General features: G+C 35.5%; 1 protein-coding gene across 1 annotated transcript in view; it reads left to right on the top strand.

The window, feature by feature from the left end:
• The window catches only part of TM9SF3 (transmembrane 9 superfamily member 3), a 68454-nt gene extending 52375 nt beyond the window's left edge, over positions 1-16079 (top strand). Inside the window, exons 10-15 of the mRNA XM_031015045.3 lie at positions 2029-2168; positions 4613-4681; positions 7942-8088; positions 8628-8711; positions 8835-8911; positions 13795-16079. Coding sequence (XP_030870905.2) covers positions 2029-2168; positions 4613-4681; positions 7942-8088; positions 8628-8711; positions 8835-8911; positions 13795-13862 — 585 coding nt within the window. The 3' untranslated portion in view covers positions 13863-16079. The remainder of the gene's footprint in view (positions 1-2028; positions 2169-4612; positions 4682-7941; positions 8089-8627; positions 8712-8834; positions 8912-13794) is intronic.
• The last annotated feature ends 4770 nt before the right edge of the window (positions 16080-20849 follow it).

Raw genomic sequence — 20849 nt, 5'->3', positions numbered from 1 at the left:
TCACATTTTTTATCATATATTAAAAAGTTGGACAACAAAAGGGAAAATATTGACAAATGCTAAGCAATTGATAATGTCTTTTTGAGACTGTAGATTCCTTTATTGACTGTTATGTGCACAGAAGGCAAGATGTGCCCTCACTTCAGCTGCCACTCAACTGCCTGTCACACACATTGTGCTGTAGTAGTACTTTTGCTTATACAATTTTCAGTGAACAAATATGTGCAGGCCTTAATTGGGATGAGGTGAAGGAGATAGAATAAAAGACCAGTATAGCATTACAAGCCTTCCTAATCAATGACAAAATTCATTCAGTTCAGTATATACCCAGAGATAAGCAGGAGAAACTTTATTCTGAGATTTGCATGAAAATGAGTTAACCTGGCTATGATATCTCCAGTATACTGATGTTTGGTATAGAACTCCTTTGAGCTATATATATCTTATTACAGTTGAAAGTATTTTAAAAAGAAACTATTTTCAAAAGGATACTCAAATCAAATGCTTGTGGAATCCCAGAAGCTCTTCAGTAGGACCTGAGAGTTCTTTGGAACAGTTTGAAAACCATTCTTCTAGACCATGTAATTCAACATAGGAATGTTTTCTTCATTTTCTCTTTAATTCTTATTTGAAATTAGAGTTCTGGTAAACTAAGGGAAAAATATATAGGTCTTTATTACAATGTGTTAAGGTTTATGAGTCTTGTAGTTATTAAGAAAGTAAAAGCAAAAATTGAGATGGAATTTATCACTCCCCATATTTACGACATATGTATAGTTCATAACATAATGCTTAAACTATCTTAAAAACACCTGCTTATTTTTCACATTTCACATATTTTAATATGAGCATAAATTCATATTATTCATAGGCCTAGGCCTAAATTGAAACACAGATAAATTGAGTTCCTGAGTCTGATGTTTAAAATGGTATTATGGAGCTCTGTAACTCTCACATATTTATATTTTATCTGAAAAGGAGATGACAGTACCCTTTGGCTTGTTTAAAAACACATATACACACACAAAAGGATCTAATGAAGAATTTTTACTAATATTGGTTCAAAGAGATCTTTCCTTCTTGTGCAATCACTGTGGATTTCCTACCCCATACCTCTTCATTTCTCTCAATCAGTGTCTTCACATGTTTCATTCAGTTTTTCTCTCACTTTTACTTTCTATTTATTATAACCTAAAGTGTATAATTTAAAGAGATCTTAGAGGTGATTCAATTCTACTCCATTTTACAGAAGTTCAGAGTGAAATGATCTTAATTAGATGGTTGGCCAGAAAAGAGCTGATTTTATAAAGAAAAAATGTCACAAAAATAAATATGTTTCTAATTGGCCACTTTGGTTCTAAAATCTCCGTATGGTCTTCTCTGTAATTTTAGACTTTGCACTACTAATGGGCAGGAAAATATTTGTACTATTTTACTAGTGACACATAGATAGCGATCTGCTTCTATTAGGATTCCAAGGTAGTGTAGGATAGAAAAGAGTGTGGGCTTTGAGGCTGGCAGATCTGAGTTGAAATTTTGGTCTGGCTCTCCACTAGCTATGCAATTATGGGAAGTTACTTATCCTTCTCTGAGTCTCCTTTCCTTCATTTGCAAAATAAGAAAATAACACATATAAAGCTCTTAGTGCATTTTATGAGCTCAAAAAGCATAGCTAGATAAGTAAGTTGGTTATAATAATGAAAGACAATGGATAAATATATTTAAAAAGCATGACAGCTGAGAGTGAAAGAGAAGAAAAAGGGATTGTGGCAGAGATAGTGTGGAAGAATAGGAAAGAATGGAAAACCAAATTGGATAAGAACTAGTTCAACTTGTATTCAGTTTAGTTCTAATACTTTAAAGCACACCTTTTTGTTTTCATTAGTGTACTTCTTGCACAATTTTAGCTCATATTGAACTTAAACATTTTCTTTTGTGGTCAAATTGTGTTTAAATTGTGTCTCTTTTATTTGTTTATATTAATGTTATTGTTCTCTGAGTAATCACACATTTTTATTTAATTTACAGGTGGCCGTTTGTTGCATCTGTTTTTTTGTTATTCTTCCTCTAAATCTTGTTGGTACAATACTTGGCCGAAATCTGTCAGGTCAGCCCAACTTTCCTTGTCGTGTCAATGCTGTGCCTCGTCCTATACCGGAGAAAAAATGGTAAAGAGAATGCTAAATCTTATGCGATTGTTTCACACAATATATAAGTTCTTAAGGCTGTTGTGTACATGTAACTTTAGAATTGGTATGTATTTATGATAATGACAATCTTAAGTTTGAGCCTAAGAAGTTCATTTTACTATTTCCTTTAACCTACATTGTTAAGAGTAATAATAAATTATACCCTTATTCCACTTTCTGAATATCGTGCCATTTACAGTTAAGTCAAATGCTTTTCTATGGTGTAGAAGTGGGTGTGAACTAAAGCTGCAGTTTTACTAATCCTGCAGGCCAAATCTGGCCTGCTGCCTGTTTTTATCTATAAAGTTTTGTTGGAACTCAGCCATGCCCATTTGTTTACGTATTCTCTGTGGCTGCTTTTATAGTACAGCATCAGAGCTGGCAGATCAGTAATGTCAGAGATACTATCACATGCAGAACCTGAAATATTTACTGTCTTTCCAGATATTTTAGTACTGTACAATTTAGTGTACATTTATTACATTCCCTATTTATAGGAACAGTTGTATAGTAAGTAGACTCTGCATTTTTATGATAACGGAGATATATATATAAAGTCTCTGTCCCTAGATATTTTACCAGATTATAAATACAGCGTATTCAGGTGCTTATACAAGTAGGTGATAATTTTGCTCTGTCCTTTCTAGACATGGAGGCATGTAGACATTTATAGAAATGGAGGATGAATAAAATAGCCCCTATAGTTTGAATTGGCCATATTCTTTTCTTTCCTTAGATTGGTGCTTATGAGAGACTTTAGTTAGAACTTTTGTAGTTTATTATTTTATTTATTTATTTATTTTATTATTATTATTTTTTTTGAGATGGGGTCTCACTCTGTGGCCCAGGCTGGAGTGCAGTGGTGTGATCTCGGCTCACTGCAAGCTCCACTTCCTGGATTCATGCCATTCTTCCGCCTCAGCCTCCCGAGTAACTGGGACTACAGGTGCCCGCCACCACGCCTGGCTAATTTTTTGTATTTTTAGTAGAGATGGGGTTTCACCGTGTTAGCCAGGATGGTCTCGATTTCCTAACCTCGTGATCTGCCCACCTCGGCCTCCCAAAGTGCTGGGATTACAGGAGTAAGCCACCACGCCCAGCCTGTAGTTTATTTTTTAAAGTAATTTTTTTTTTTGTAAATCAGTATGTTAGGACCCATCAATATCCTTACTGGCAAGGGTAAGTTTAAAGGAAAAGCATAGTCAGAAGTCACAAAAGTTCCTCTAAGTCACTAGGGCCAGTGAAGGAGAGGTCTGGTGAGAGCTTCCTCACCAGAGATGCATTGCAATTAGGTATAGGAAGGCTTGTGTGTGCCTCTGTTTTGGGGAGTATAATCCTGGGAACCTAAATCTGAATACTAGATCTGCCTCTCATTGACTGTGTCACCTTGGGCAGATCACTTTTAACCTCTGTGTCATGGCTTCCTGTAAAGTAAGGAAAGAAGACTACCTTAAATGATTTTTAAGTTTTTTTTTCAGCTCTCAAATTTTACAATTTTCTTCTCAGTTTTTTAGTTTGTTAATTTCATAGTTATTAGTTTAGGATCTTTTTTGTGCCAGGTATTGTGCTAGGCACTGGAAATACCTAGATGAATAGCTTCTGCCTGCCAGGGTTTATAATCTAGTGAGGTTTTTTATATATATGTACACACATGTATTTGGAATTGGACAGTTACAGTATAGCGTGGTAAGTACTGTGGTGGAGGTATTTTCAAGAGGCAGTGGAAGAATGGGAGAAGGACCCACCTCTTCCTGGGAGACTCAGCAAAGGTTTTAAAGGGAGAATATTTGAGCCAATGCTTTCTGGAGAGAAATAAGAGACAAGAGAAGGCATCCAGGTGGGGAATTACCAATTACAGTCAGTAAATGTTTGTGGAATGAATGAATGAAGTTTCAATTTTATTTTTTATTTCTTTGGTGCCATTATAAATAAGAACTCATAATACCTTAATTGTATAATTTGTAGGAAAAGGAATTATAGAACCAAGGAGAGGGTGAGCAAAGAGATGGCAAGGCCACAATTTGGGAAACATTATTTCAAATGGAGGTCTCTAGACTCTTCGTTTCTTTCCCTTTGGCTTTTTGTGAATAAATGCCTGTAGAGTTCTAAGAAGTTATGGGAGTCTAGTAGAACCAGAGGGAACACTTAGAGACTTTTTGAAGTTCTGCCAGTGTCAGTAATTTGTGTTCTTCATATACTTGTCTCAGTCTTTAATGCAGAAAGAATATTGATGATAACCTATGGCTAATTTGAAGTCCCACCTATGTATTGTGCCTCTTTGGGTTTTGGCTTTTCATTTTACTGGTTTGTTTCTATCCTTTAGAGATGATTTTTTAAGTGTCAAGTACCTGCTTTCTGTTATCAGTGTTTATATAACATGGAAATCATACTAGAAGTTTACTATTAATTTTAATATTTTCCAGGTTCATGGAGCCTGCGGTTATTGTTTGCCTGGGTGGAATTTTACCTTTTGGTTCAATCTTTATTGAAATGTAAGTTTTGATAATGTATTTATGTTTTGAGGGATTTGATTATAGTAAGACAATTTAGGAGTTAGGGAACATGTAAAGTCATCAGTTGGGAGAACATCTAATAATCTGTTAATTCCATGATTCCAGAAAGGGAATAGGCTATATAAAGGTAGCTGTTGGCTGTGTTCTTAAATATTCAACTGATGTTTATACCTTTTTGTATTGTATTCTAGACCTCCCTCACCTAAGAGGAAATCTTAGAAATCAAAACTATGTGTTAAAGAATGGTAGACCAGCCTTTGATCATATGCATGATTTAAGGAATTCCTGGTTTTTATTGTATTTTAAAAATATTTCTGAGGATCTAGGGAACTAGGTAAACCAATACCTACTAGTCCGTCTAGGCCCTGACATCTTTTGATGCATAGTCATTTCCTAGGTTCCTTCCATAGAGGCCTGCAGGAGTGCTAGGAAGTGTGTATGTACTTAGAGATAAGAGTTATGCCACTTTGTGCCACTTACTGTGCTTTACATCTGCATCCTTTGTCACCATTGCAAAATAAAAAAGACTTTCTTTTCTTAGTCTATGTCCCCGTGCCCCTTGATGGGAATACTCTGGTTATTTTAGGCAAGAAAGTTCACCGTATGGGACTTTCTCAGGTATTGCAGCTGTACACCCTTGGCTCCTGTCCACTAAATACCAGTCATTGTGACAACTTAAAATAGCCTTACATGTTTCCAGATGCCCCACTGCTGATTGTCTCCTGTATGGTAAGAGTCTCCTTAACGGACGTAATTGGATTTGGTAGTTGGTTAATTGAAAAAGTTGGCTCGTGTAAGATAATTATTTTAAAAGATACATACATAATATTTTAAGACAAGTAAATGTACGTCCTTCACTGATTTTTTTTTTTTTAAATATAGAGCCATGGTCTTTTTTTTCATTGAAATTTTTTCATTTTTTTCCTTTGACATTCGTAATACAGATCCTGTGTTTTCCAGCCTTTTAAAAGTGAAGCAAGAACATAAAGTCCTATCTGAAGCATTCTAAGTGCAGAATCCTTCTAGATTTGTACATTTGTCCCCCAGTCTATAGCCGTCTCAATCACATCGAATTTTATAACTTTTTTAAAGGGACTCACCTTATTGTATCTTTCCAAAGCATTCAACATAATTATTATAGTAACCACACATCCTTTTTACTCTGATGTTTATTGGTTTATGTAACATTTAATTTAGTCAGTTTAGTCTAATGGTACTAACAGGTACAACTGACATAAATAGATATGGACCAACTCTTGGTTGTCACTTACCAGCTCTGCATATGCTATGGGCATTAGTACCTTAGGAGTTGGAGTGTGTGTCTCTGTAACTCGTGGTTTATTAAAGTCAGTTCAGGAACTTCTTTAGTTCCAGTCTGACAATGCTTTGTGCCTTCATCCAGACTTGACCTGTGACTTCTTTTTCCCTTCTACCCCTGTCCCCAGTACTTCTGAACCACATGTCTTTGTGCTTCTCCAGGCACTGTGTTCCACTAGATAACTTCTCTGCTGTTTCTTCAACTTATCTTCTGTTTTGCCCACCTTCAAACCCATTCTCCTACCCATTTGGTAGCCAAAGTGGTCTTTTTAAGGTGTCATGTCATTTCTTTGCTTAACACTTCTTATTTTAATTGAGGTGAGGTCCCAACACCATAGCATGGCCATTAAGGGTCTTTATAACGTAAGAACTGGCCCTGTTCACTTCTCCAACTTCATTTCTTAGTTCTTTCCCCTTCATTTAAAGTATTAGCCATAGTGAATTACTTTTAGTTTTTCAAAATGCAGTGGATTCCCTTTATTTGCTCACCTTTGCTTTTGCTGCTCCTGTACCTGGAGCATTCTTTTTTTTTTTTTTTTTTTGAGACGGAGTTTTGCTCGTTGCGCAGGCTGGAGTGCAGTGGCACTATCTTGGCTCACCGCAGCCTCCGCCTCTGCCTCCCAGGTTCAAGCGATTATCCTGCCTTAGCCTCCCGAGTAGCTGGGATTATAGGCATGTGCCACCACACCCAGCTAATTTTGTATTTTTAGTAGAGACGGGGTTTCACGATGTTGGTCAAGCTGGTCTCGAACTCCCGACCTCAGGTGATCCGTCTGCCTCAGCCTCCCAAAGTTCTAGGATTACAGGCGTGAGTCACCATGCCCGGCATACCTGGAACATTCTTCTGGCTCCCTTTACCCTCCGCGTTCGTTATGTGATTCTTCTCCCCCCATAAAGCCCCATTCAGCCACAGTGGGAAGATGAACCTTATGTGCATTCGTATAGCACATATCACAGTGTATCATGGTCTTTACTGGTGTTTCCCAACCAGCTAGTAATCTTCTTGAGGGTAGAGACTTTGTTGTCTTTACTGTTCTGTTCTCACTGCTTTCCTGATACATGATAGGGGCTCTGTAAATATTTGTTGAAAGAATGAATGATGGGGAGGTCGAGGTGAGTGGATCACCTGAGGTCAGGAGTTCGAGACCAGCCTAGCCAACATGATGAAGCCCCGTCTCTACTAAAAATACAAAAAATTAGCTGGGCGTGGTCATGCGCACCTGTATTCCCAGCTACTCAGGAGGCAGAGGCAGGAGAATCTCTTGAACCTGGGAGGTGGAGGTTGAGTGAGCTGAGATTGTGCCACTGAACTCCAGCTTGGGCAACAAGAAAAAGAAAAGAGGCTGAAAGGCTCTGTTGTAATTTAATGATGACTTGATAATGGGTTAGAGTGAAAGATCTTTTTCTTAATTAAAAATCTTAAAGCCTTTTTTCCCTTGCTGTCCTCTGAAGACAGTGTGAATCTTCTTCAGGCCTGCTTTTCCTAATTTTATACATTATTGCTCTAACTTATTTTTCTATTTAATAGAGTATTTTATTTTCTATTTAATAAAATACAAACTACATTGCTTAAATTGTGTTGTATCTACAAAACAATATGGATACAAATACGGATTTTTTAGCTATTTTCATTTGTTCTTTTCTACATTATACTTCTTTAAGCTTCTGTTTTATTCAGTTTGTGTAGAGGTGAATGCCCTACTGAAGAATCTGTTTTTCAAAGATTATCCAAGAAAATATTTTTTGAGAGAATTCTAGTGGATTTAATTGATGAAGACATGGTAAGAGAAACTGTTAGAAGATACTTGAAAGAAAGTCATTAAGTGAGAAAAAAATGAGAACTAAAATGTGAGACTTACGAAGAGCAGAGTGAGCTTTAAGAATAAAGACTGGAAACCTGTGTCTTTATTGCATTTACTTAGGTATTTCATCTTCACGTCTTTCTGGGCATATAAGATCTATTATGTCTATGGCTTCATGATGCTGGTGCTGGTTATCCTGTGCATTGTGACTGTCTGTGTGACTATTGTGTGCACATATTTTCTACTAAATGCAGAAGATTACAGGTGGTAAGTACCTATTTGTGGATAGAAATTTGGGGAACCATAATATTTTAAAATAAGATTTCCTTTGAAATCTATCAAGTGGAGTAAAGAGCTGTATAGAAATGTTGTTACTTAAAATAGCATAGGGATTTTTTTCCAGTTATAAAAATGATACATATTTTAGAGAAAAAAATATCAAATTTTTAATGTATTAATGGAGTACTGTGTTAGAAATATTTTTTACAAAGTGCTTGATATGAAAAGAGTTTTATGAGAAGCATTGCTCCATTCTAAACACAAGGAAACTTAGATATGAAAAAGGAAATGGTGTATTTATGGTCACTGGTAATAGGGAATCTGACAAAATTCAAGATTGAGTTTTCTAATTCTTAGATGTTTTCCTTGTTGATAAATTTGAATACCATGTCTATGCATTTGTTTTTTAAATAAGTTTTAAAGGACTTTAAATAAAGGATGTTTTATTAAATTCTTTGCTTTAAAATCTTTGTTTTAGTGCCATTCATTCAAAAGAGATTTATCTTCTCTCCCCCTCCCCCCACCAGGCAATGGACAAGTTTTCTCTCTGCTGCATCAACTGCAATCTATGTTTACATGTATTCCTTTTACTACTATTTTTTCAAAACAAAGTAAGTGGAGACATTTTTTCACCTTTTATTTAGGAAACTAAATTTGTCCTTTAAATACTAATATTTAAGGCCTTATGTTGAAAGTAAAACTGGATATCCTATATATATTTTGTTTTATTTCAGGATGTATGGCTTATTTCAAACATCATTTTACTTTGGATATATGGCGGTATTTAGCACAGCCTTGGGGATAATGTGTGGTAAGTTTTGAAATTCTTTGAACATCATGAGTAAATCTGAGTTTCTCTAAATCCGAAAAATACAGTAATTGGAAATTAAGAAATTTTATCTGTTGTTTGATCAGAAACACCAAAATAAACCCGAGTCTGATTTCAGTCCTTTTGATTCTTCCCCACAACATAATTTATTACCTTATTAATTTCTATTTTTATAGAAATTCTAGTAATTCTGTATAGCACAGAATTTCATATCACAGTTTTTCATTCATGTTGAGAATTGGCTTTTTCATTTTATTTATTGTTTTTAGAGACTCAGCTTCTGAACTAGCTGGGACTACAGGCACATGCCACTGTGCCTGGCTTGAGAATTGGCATTTTTTAAAGCTTAGGTTCAATGGAAGATCATGATGTAGGCATGTTAAGGTGTTGCCTGCATGATTCCTGTTTGGAAACTTCTCAGAGTATTCCTGGAGAAACCAGGAGACACCTAGGAGACAGCACAGTTTACTTGTTATGGTTGCATACTTGGGTATCTACAGACTGGACTTAAGTTCTAGCTGTACCATATGTATGCTTTCCACCTTGATCTAGTTCCCCAAGCTCTCTAAGGTTCTGTAAAGTGGGGATAAAACCACTATTTATGGATCTATCATAATCATCTATTAAAAGGAAGAGGTAATAGTTTTCACCATGTGATAGAATCTCTAGAATGTGTGAAATAGCTAGAAAATAAAGAACTTTTGGAAACAGTATGATAAATGGGAAAGGCATAAGCGTGAGAGCCTGAAAGCACTGGAATAAATGTCCATGCTGTTGCTCAGCTTTTTTTTATGGCCATGGAGGTCACATTAACCTTTCTAAGTCTCATTTTTATCTGTAAAATGGGCATATCTTTCAGAGTGGTTGTGAGGAATAGTGTCGTGTGTAAAGCACCAAGTGTAGTGCTGGGACTGTTATTAGGTAGTAACGATAGCCATTTACATGGTGAGATATGGAAAGAGCTGGCCTTTTGGGGTCAGTCTGTTCTGGGTGTGAACTTCCCACTTAATAGCCATGTTACTCTGGCCAAATTATTTAACCTTTCTTCCTCAACTTTACTCATTTGCGAAATAGAAATAATACCTACCTCATAGGGCTATAAAGAGGATTCAGTGATTAAATGTCTATAAACATCACGTGGCTGGTAGATGCTCAGTGAGGGGTAGCTGCTGCTGCTATTGATGAAGGCTGAAAGTCCTTGGGCTTCCTTCTGCTCTGGAATTGTGTCTGTGTTTCTGCACAGTCTCTGTGGGATTCCACACCTTGTGTTTTCATCTCAGAACAACTTTATGACTCTAAGTTCCGGCAGAGGTAACTTAAGGGAAACTCATACAAGTAACTCACTTTTTTTCGGGTTCAGTGTTTTACTTGATAAATGAGACTGGTCCCTTAATTACTTTGTAGGAATGATGTGTTTTACTTGATAAATGAGACTGATCCCTTAGTTACTTTGTAGGAATGATGTAAGGCTGCGGGACTAATCATGGTGGAAACATTTCCAGAGAGTGGATAATTTTCCTCCTTTTTCTGTTACTTGCCATTGGCTATTTATGTATGTATGTGTGTATTTGATAATTCCACCTTTGGCTATATAAGATATATATAAGATATGGTAATCTTATTAAAAGCTAAGTCTTGGTATGACATTTATGGACACCTTTGGGGTACCAAGATTGCTTTGTTTCTCCATCAAAAGAGCCTGTTCAGTTCATATACACTATGTATGTGATCATGTGTGTGCGCACACACAAATGAGATTGTCTGTAAAGTAGTGAATGAAACATTCCACAAGGAAAGATCATTCTCTATGTTATAGTCACATGTTTTATTTATAGCTGCTGTGATAGCCATTCCCTGTGATAATTAGTAACCAACTTTGAGAGAAAGATGAGAGGGACTGAAGGTTAAAACTACATTGTGTCAGGTGGAAACATCCCTATTCTTGGACAGTCAGAAGATTCCTTATTATTTGCCATCCTTTCTTCAGAGTATTGTTCACTGGACTCCTCTTTATTTTATCTGAGATTTTTCTTGATTATCACCAGCATTCAGTGAGGTATAGAATCGATTATGCAGAGAGTTAAAAAAATTTTTCTTGACTTGACTTTTTCTATATGTGATCTTAGGAAGACCCAGAGAGGTAACATCTTGACATTTACAAAGAAAATGGAATGAATCTAGCTAAATTTTTTGAGTGCTTTTCCTGCTGAAATTTCATCTTGCTGCGTGAAAACCTTGGCACATTTACAGTTCCCTGCTGTTCTGGCAATGTCCCAGCATTTATTCTTCAATGGGTTTATATGCCTTCAGTACTTCATTTTTCAGGGGCAGGTGGGGAGAAACTGTTTAGACTGGAAGTCATTAGAATGTCATCATAATACAAAAATTATATATATCCATCAATTTATGTTGCTAAAATGCTTAAGTCAGTAATTAAAACAAAAATATTTGTTGATTTTTTTAATGTAGGAAAAAATGACTACATTAAGGTGGGATATTATGAGCATAGCATTTTTGTTTTGAGGAATTAAGTTTAAAAGTGCACCTCTATTATTCCTAAGATATTTACTTTTCTAGAGGGCATATTCAGTATTCTCTTTTTATAAAGTCATGCCCTTGTAAGTTTATTCTTGAGGTACTCATAAGATTAGGAAAAATGATTCTCTAGGTTGAAACTGTTTTGATTTTAAGCATATTTCTGCTCAAAGGGGAACAATGTTTTGTACGTCTGGAAACTTGGATTTGGTTATTGGACTAGTATTATACCATTAAAATTTTTGATGCTAATTAAAATTTTATACATCTTTTCATGTCGTAAGGATTCAGGTATATTTTCACAAAATTGAATGATTTTTCTCTTATCCTGTAAAGAATTGTATTGTAACTATTCTAAAATGCGTTATCAATATTTTAAAATGTAATATTGTTATTTCCTATTATAAAAGAAATGATTGTCATTGCAAAAATAAGTGGAAATAGTGTTGCTTTGTCACTTTGGTTTTTTGTATTTTAATATTTAATAAAGGGAAACTTTCAAATATATACAAAAATAGGGACAATACTATATATAGTGAGTCCCCATGTACTAACACCCAGTGTCAGTAATTATCAACTCATGGCCTATCTTGTTTTATTTATATTCCCACTTTGTATCCCCCCTTTTATTCTGACATGAATCTTAGACCTTATGTCATTTCAACTGTAAATATTTCAGTATATGTCTTTCCCTGAAAGATAAATGTAATTTCTTAATTTGATGGAATAATTCAGTTAATGTTCAGATTTACCACACTTGCAATGACTTCTTTTTAAATATAGTTTGTTTGCTTTGAGATCAATTAAGATTCATGCATTGCTTGGCTGAAATGTCTCTTAAGGCTCTTTTAGTCTATAGATATTCTCTCTCTCACTTGCAGTTTATTTTTAAAACTTAAACAATTTCTGTAGAATTTTCCACACTCTGGATTTTGCTGATTATATTGCTGAAGTGTCATTTAAAGTTTCTTCAAGTGGTAGTTAGATCTGTAGGCTTGATCATACTCAAGAATACTTGTCCAAGAGTGTTTAACAGGTGGTTTGTAAGCTTTTATCAGGAAAGCACATAATTTCTGGTTCTATTTCTTTGTGAAGTTAGCAGCCATTGATAGTTATTGCCTAGCTCAAATAATTCATTAGTGGTTATAATATTCTAATTCTATTGTTCCTTTTATATTTGTTAGCTGGAATACTTCCATAAGGATAACCTTCCTTTCATCAACCAGTTGGTAGCCTTGGGGTATAGTTCATACATAGGAGAAACAGGAGAGATGCTTGATTCTTGCCTTTCATTCACCAGTTTAGTGAATAAAAGATTCACTAAAAGATTGGTTCAAGGGTGACTAGGCATTTGTGTGTGCACTTAATATTACTAATTAATGGAAGGTTTTCTTTTAAGCTTTCAATAATATTGGGCTACATCATAAATTCCTAAGGCCAATGGAGATTTCTTCTCTGACAGTTCAATAACCAACTGCATTGTCCTAAAGAGCCCTTAGTAGGTTGGTACAAAAGTAATTGTAAAGCTGCAAATACTTTTGCACCAACCTATATTTGCAATAAAGAACCATCTAGTTCATTCATTCATTCAACAAATATTTACCAAGTATCTTATATGCCAGGCACTCTTTTAGACACGGGAGATAAATATTTTATTTAACAAAACAAACATCCCTGATTTCTGGTGTTTTAAGCTCTGGTTGAGGCTAATTGTTAAAAAACAACATTTCAAAACTTCTGACCCACTTACCTCTCTGTCCTGTCTATTCCCGCAAATATGTCATCCCTACTACCAACTACACAGCTTCTACAACTTAAAAATAAAAAAGAAGCTGTCAGAAAATGCCTCTTCTCTAGAGCCTCAACTGCTGTTGGGACATGGTTCCCTGTCCTTCCTTAAGAGAATTTTCGGTCACTTCTTACTATTTATCTATTGGATTTTGGGAAGATATGTTGATTTTTACTTTAATGACCTAGAATAGTATATCTTCAAATCAAAGAAGGCATGTTTTTTGATTTAACAACCTTTTGCCATTATCAAATTATTCTTGCTTTATAAGAGATATTTTAATTCTGTAGTTACTGATTATACAAGAAATAATTGCTACTTGATTAGACTTGGCGTATGATGGTCAGACGCGGTGTATTATGGTATCAGGTGATTTGCAAAGCAAATGATACAGTTTTAGTAAGTTCAGAGAGAATACTAACATGAAGATATTTTCTTTAAAAAAGAATAACTTTCCAGAGCATAGAGTATTTAGTGTTTTTAAATGATGGATACTGCTCTGTATGTATTTGTTTCAAAACATCTTATTTTATCTTTGCAGGAGCGATTGGTTACATGGGAACAAGTGCCTTTGTCCGAAAAATCTATACTAATGTGAAAATTGACTAGAGACCCAAGAAAACCTGGAACTTTGGATCAATTTCTTTTTCATAGGGGTGGAACTTGCACAGCAAAAACAAACGCAAGAAGAGATTTGGGCTTTAACACACTGGGTACTTTGTGGGTCTCTCTTTCGTCGGTGGCTTAAAGTAACATCTATTTCCATTGATCCTAGGTTCTTCCTGACTGCTTTCTCCAACTGTTCACAGCAAATGCTTGGATTTTATGCAGTAGGCATTACTACAGTACATGGCTAATCTTCCCAAAAACTAGCTCATTAAAGATGAAATAGACCAGCTCTCTTCAGTGAAGAGGACAAATAGTTTATTTAAAGCATTTGTTCCAATAAAATAAGTAGAGGGAAACTTGGATGCTAAAATTACATGAATAGGAATCTTCCTGGCACTTAGTGTTTCTATGTTATTGAAAAATGATGTTCCAGAAAGATTACTTTTTTCCTCTTATTTTTACTGCCATTGTTGACCTATTGTGGGACATTTTTATATATTGAATCTGGGTTCTTTTTTGACTTTTTTTTTTCCCCAATCCAACTGCATCCTTTTTTTTAAAAGAGAGAATTAGAAATTATTAAATCCTGCATGTAATATATCTGCTGTCATCTTAGTTGGACCAACTTCCCATTTATTTATCTTAAAACTATACAGTTACATCTTAATTCCATCCAAAGAAGATACAGTTTGAAGACAGAAGTGTACTCTCTACAATGCAATTTACTGTACAGTTAGAAAGCAAAGTGTTAAATGGAGAAGATACTTGTTTTTATTAAACATTTTGAGATTTAGATAAACTACATTTTAACTGAATGTCTAAAGTGATTATCTTTTTTCCCCCCAAGTTAGTCTTACATCTTTTGGGTTTGAATGAAGGTTTTACATAAGAAATTATTAAAAACAAGGGGGGTGGGTGATAAATGTATATAACATTAAATAATGTAACGTAGGTGTAGATTCCCAAATGCATTTGGATGTACAGATCGACTACAGAGTACTTTTTTCTTATGATGATTGGTGTAGAAATGTGTGATTTGGGTGGCCTTTTACATCTTGCCTACCATTGCATGAAACATTGGGGTTTCTTCAAAATGTGTGTGTCATACTTCTTTTGGGAGGGGGGTTGTTTTCTTCTGTTTATTTTCTGAGACTCCTACAGGAGCCAAATTTGTAATTTAGAGACATTTAATTTTGTTAATCCTGTCTGGGACACTTAAGTAACATCTAAAGCATTATTGCTTTAGAATGTTCAAATAAAATTTCCTGACCAAATTGTTTTGTGGAAATAGATGTGTTTGCAATTTGAAGATATCTTTCTGTCCAAAAGGCAAAATTACCGAATGCCATTTTTAAAAGTATGCTATAAACTATACTACTCTCATACAGGGGACCCATATTTTAAAATCTCCAGACTTGCTTACATCTAGATTATCCAGCACAATCATAAAGTGAATGACAAACCCTTTGAATGAAATTGTGGCACAAAATCTGTTCAGGTTGGTGTACCGTGTAAAGTGGGGATGGGGTAAAAGTGGTTAACGTACTGTTGGATCAACAAATAAAGGTTACAGTTTTGTAAGAGAAGTGATTTGAATACATTTTTCTGGAACTATTCATAATATGAAGTTTTCCTAGAACCACTGAGTTTCTAGTTTAATAGTTTGCTATGCAAATGACCACCTAAAACAATACTTTATATTGTTATTTTTAGAAAGACTCAAAACACCTGTATTTAAACCTTAATATGAAAATCATGCAATTAATAGTTACACAAGATGTTTTCATTACAAAATATGTACCTATATATCGATGGACTCCACATCCTATATTGTGACATGTAAGTCCTTTAAAAGGTGAAAAGTATGATTTCTTACCACTTAAGTATGATTGATATGATCCAACAAATTTGATCAGAAGCTGTAGGTAAATCCTCTTCTGAAGCCAAAATGGTATATTAAATATAATTTATTGGTACTTCCATTTTCTTTTCCTTCTTACTTGCCTTTAAGATCTTATAAAAAAGAAACTAAATGTTAATATTTAGTTGCTTATATTATGTAACCTTTTAACTATATATAAAGTACTTTTTTGGTTTCTTTCTCACCACTTTTATTCAAAAGTACTTTTAACATACCAATACATAGTCTGTCTGATGGGAGTATAAATTGGACAGTAAGCTTTTGTCTTAATAAAATGAAATTTGTTTCTCATGATATGAATCTTGCAGGTAAGATGTAGGGTTTATTGAAAATGTGTGGGTTAAATGCTTTCAGGTACACCAATTCTTTCTACTAAATTGAGCTCTATTTGAAGTTCTTTGGAATCTGTGGTGAAAAATAATTTTCTGATTTCCAAATACAATAAGAGCATTAAATGAATATTAATCACCTTTAAAGTCTTTTAGAAAAGGACTTGTATTGGTTTTTGGCTGCATAGAGGGGTTGAATAAGTGTATGTGTGTGTGTGCGTGTGTGTGTGTCTTCTTAAAGAAGATGTAATTCACAAATAGTTTAGCTCCCTAGCGCTCAGTTGTAGAATAGAAAATAAAACATTATTCAAGTTAATTGAAAGGTGAGGTTTCTATACCCCCACTAATGCTGTGTATCTGTCTTTAGTTTGTTAACATTATTTGCTTAATTTCTTTCAACTGACACTTTGGATAATACTATCAAAAACTAAGGCTAAACATTCCTCGTGTATCTTTAAGCATGTTTCTCCTGAAATTTAACTACATTAGTAGTTGACATTTGTATACATATATCCTAATACAAGAGTAGGATAAGGTGGAAATGTAATGGCCTGAGGGATGGTGAAGCATTCTTTTAGTATTTTTGATCATGTTGGGCTCCTAGATTGTACTGGGGTTGCCCATAAATCAAACCCCATACTCTTAGAATTCATTATATTATGGTGATATCCGAACCTAGTGAATGGTATGCTTGGGTGTTTTCCATTGATAGTGGATGGACCTCTTTATAAAGTTGGTTGCTGCAAAATCCAGTTCTTCCAAAAGCCACTTTATTTAGGGTTTATTCACAAGTCATATCCATTTTGGTACAGTGTTTGTTTCCTAATATTTATTAACCACCTTATACCAAATGTCTTGCAAAGAAATGTTATTAAAACCTTGAATTTTTACAAATGTAAAAAACAAAAAGTGTATTAATGTATTTGTTCAGGAAAAGCTACATACCGAAGGGCTTTTGTATATGAATTCTGTGGTGGGGAGACCCATTTGTAATCTATATGGCAGTTCCATCTGGGTTTTAAGTTTAGATTTCACCGTGTCTTAGTGCTTCATTCTATTGGTTTATTGGAACATATAATAAATAGGAGTAGTGATGTATTAAAACACAAGTATTCATTAATGTTTTATATCCACTAAAATTCTATAGTTATGAAACTATTTCATCAATCAAGGTGTTATATTTCAATCAGAAGTGAAAATTTATGAAGATTATTTGGAAGTGTGTACAGAAATAAACTAGACTTACAGGTAGGCTAGATCAGAACGTTAACATATGAACCTGCAGAAATCTTGTAAGACTTAAATTCAGTGTGAGGAATAACTCTAGTTCTCTCCTATGAGCATTTCCTAAAAGCCATCTGATTTGGCATTCTTACTGGAGCTGCAGACAGAAATCTACAAAGACAAAAGTAAACAAAATTAAGTTATTATTCCACTGTTAGGAATGGAAATAAACTTGTGAAGTCTGTTTATTTTGAAGTATTGGTGAACTAGGCTTGCTAATTGATAACTGCAGCAGTTTGTGTTTACTCCAGTTCATCAGCTTAGGTCATTTGAAAGATATAAGAGCTTAAGGCAAGAAAGAAATAACATGGAATTCTATTTGAAGGACAACAGAACATTCTTGGAAAAGCAGCTCCAGTTGGTTTTTCAACTGTGTCAAACTTGAATGTGTAAGTCCCCACAGAGCATGGACAGTCGGTGCAGAGTTCCAAGGAAACAATTATTGCCTGATAACCACTTCCATTTTGTATACACTCTTTGGTTCGTATAGGCCATATTCCAACTGGCTTTTTAGTAATAGAAATCCAGTATATAATGTATCAAATACAATTGAGGTTCTAACCTAGTGTGTTAATTTATCTGAATTTGGATTTTTAAAAAGTAATAAAAAGTTAAATGTACTTCCTTTGGATTCCTTATTTCTTTCCTTTTTGAAACATGAACCAAGCATAAGGGATAACCCATTATTGACAGGCAAGTGAATAACTTAGTAATAGTTTTCCACAATTAAAGCAGGGGTCTGCAGACTTTTTCTGTGAAGGTCTAGATAGTAAATACTTTCGGCTTTGAGGGCTATACAGTCTCTGTTGAAACTATCATTGTAGCACCAAAGCAGCCATAGTAGACTACATAAACTAATGAGCATGGCTGTGTTCCAGTATAACTTCACAAAAACGGCCTGCAGGCCATAGTCTGCATACCCCTGGAATGATGTATTTAAAATTTAAGGTTTAAATTTGTATTTCAAAAATGAACTGTAATGTACAGTAAAGTTGAGAGAATGGTCCAGTGAATGAGATTGGTCTTTCTTAAGAATGATTTTTCTTTTATTGCCATTCTTTTGACTTTTTTGTATACCTATTCTGACTCTTACACTCAGACTTTACCATCTATTTGCCTGCCATCCTCTGATTGATGATTCTTTGCATTTGTTTAGCATTTACTACTTTTTCAAAGCAGTTTCACTTGTTCCCTCACAACCATCCTGTGAAGCTGGTAGAGTAGATAGCTGTGTTTTATGGATAAGAAACCACAGCAGCTAAAGGTGCTCTTATGTTTAGCCCAGAAGTCATCAAGATTCGGGGCCCTGTTGTCTTGACTATTGTAACTGTAAAATGGGGGTGTCACCTTCTCTAGCCTGGGAGGCAGGTAATATATGTAGAAGTCACACTGAAAATTCGTGTTCTATACAAATGGAAGAGATTATTTTTATTGTGCCACATTGAAATCAGTGGTTAATTTCTTCATGTCTATTTGTATGTTTTGTTTTTCCGTTTCTGACTAGTTTTTAAAAATCCTGACCAACCTCCTTGGTTCTTTTCCCCTAGTTTTATTAGGTGCCTCAGTCAACACCTGTACTTGGCAATTCCCGTTAGCCACATCATTGGTACCAATTTGGATTACTTTTTATTTCTTTAATGAACACGTTTTGTCTGGTTGGAAAACTAAGGACAGAAGGGACTCTTATGCAGCCAGCTTCTTGATTTCAAGTGAACTATTTTTGTGGAACTGTTACTCTGCAATATAACATTAGAAAAGGGGGGAATAAGCCTAATTGGGACATGTGGAATCAATGTAGTTTACAAATGTATTTTAAATTACTTGATTATTTAAAATGATTTTCAAAGTTTGCACGATTACTTTGCTTGACAGCGATTTCAAAGGAAAAAAATGTGGGAGATGGTTGCAGGGGGAAATTGATATAAGTGGGGCTGGCCAATGTTATGGTTATTCTTAGTGTCTCAGTCTAAGCCACTAGGATTACAAGACTTAATATTGAAGGTCAGTGAAGAAAAGGGAGAGTCTAGAGAGTGAGACATGGAAGGTGATTCTGAGTTGGGGTTGGTCAGAGAGGTCTGCTGCAGTTATAGACCAGAAAGGGCAGTCCTGTATAGGTAAGTGTCACAGATAGGGTAGCTGCAATGCTGGCATGAGGATGTGGGATATGCGATTATCAGTGTGTCCCAGGCAGAGACATGGAGGGTGTGAAGCAGCCTTGTTAGGATGACTGCAGGGTGTTTTAATGCCAGAAGACTGGAATGTGGGAGTTGTAAGGAGCCAAGACTGGAAAGGTGAAAGGAAGGCTTGATGGTGGATGGAGGACCTGGTATGCCACCCTGAAGAACTTGAATAAAGGTTCTGGAGAGCCAGGAAGGGTTTTAAGCAGCTGCTAAAAATTGTAGTATCTTTACATTCTCCAGAAAACTGAGTATCTTCTCAGTGATGAGCAATGTAAATGAAGGAATGAGCTGGCCTGGAACAAATTATCATGTATAGTGACTTGGAAAGGCAAAATGAGAAAGTGGCCCAGGTGGATAAAACTCAGTAGACTTGAAGGGGCAAGAGAACCCAGTTACTCTGGGTGGGAGATGGACATCTAAGAGGAGAAAAACACTTGTTCAGGTTCACAGAGGACCCAGAGATACGGCAGAGGAAACCCTGAAGTAATTATGAATGTAATAATGGAACTAAGTTGAGCAGTTTCATGTCATAAAGCCTGTTACTCTACCTCCAGTTTTTTCATGGTTTTTAAATTAAAGAAAAATACATTTTAAAAATCATCTAAACCCAGATTAGAGTTTAGCTTTTATAGTTCTATCTTATGGTGTCCCTTTTCAATTACTCTTTTCTGATCTTTCTAGTGAACCAAATATTTTGTTGCCATTTATTGGTTGATAGCCAAAGTAGCAACTAAACTGGCCTTCTACTTTAATAACATAAAACTGTGCAGCTTGTTCATTCTTCAACACCACTGTCTTCAAAATATTTGGACAAAGGGTGTTGGTGAGAAGACCTGGCCACTACTCACCAGGTGGGGATTAGAGGTCATAAAAGCTCACAACCTCATTGCTTGCACAAGAGGTGGCCTCTCATGTCTATTTTCCAGAGGAATTCCCTTCTAATAAGGAAGCCAGTTGGTGGTTTGCCTAGTGCCATCTGGAGACCTGGAAGTGTCACAGAAGTTTGTTAGGCCTTTTAGATGTTGACTCTTTGGACTCGTCTACTGAGAGGTGGTGACCTTCATGGGGGTGAATGCAGAGAGCTATGGCGTTGGGTTTGACTCCTTCTGGCATTCAGGCAGAAATGCATGCCATTCAACCCCCTCCCACTCCTTTGCCTATGCGCTGGCCACTTGGCCTTCCTGCCATTTGGTGGCATTTATCCCCTTCAAATTCTTTCCTTCCACCTGCCAGTTTCTAACCAGATCTTGCCCTGTCTGGCTGCATTCTGTAT

This window comes from Gorilla gorilla, chromosome 8, assembly GCF_029281585.2.
Source record: "Gorilla gorilla gorilla isolate KB3781 chromosome 8, NHGRI_mGorGor1-v2.1_pri, whole genome shotgun sequence".
NCBI classification, from domain to species: Eukaryota; Metazoa; Chordata; class Mammalia; order Primates; family Hominidae; genus Gorilla; species Gorilla gorilla.
Note: the sequence above shows the minus strand (reverse complement) of the source record. Positions and strands in the feature narration are given on the sequence as shown.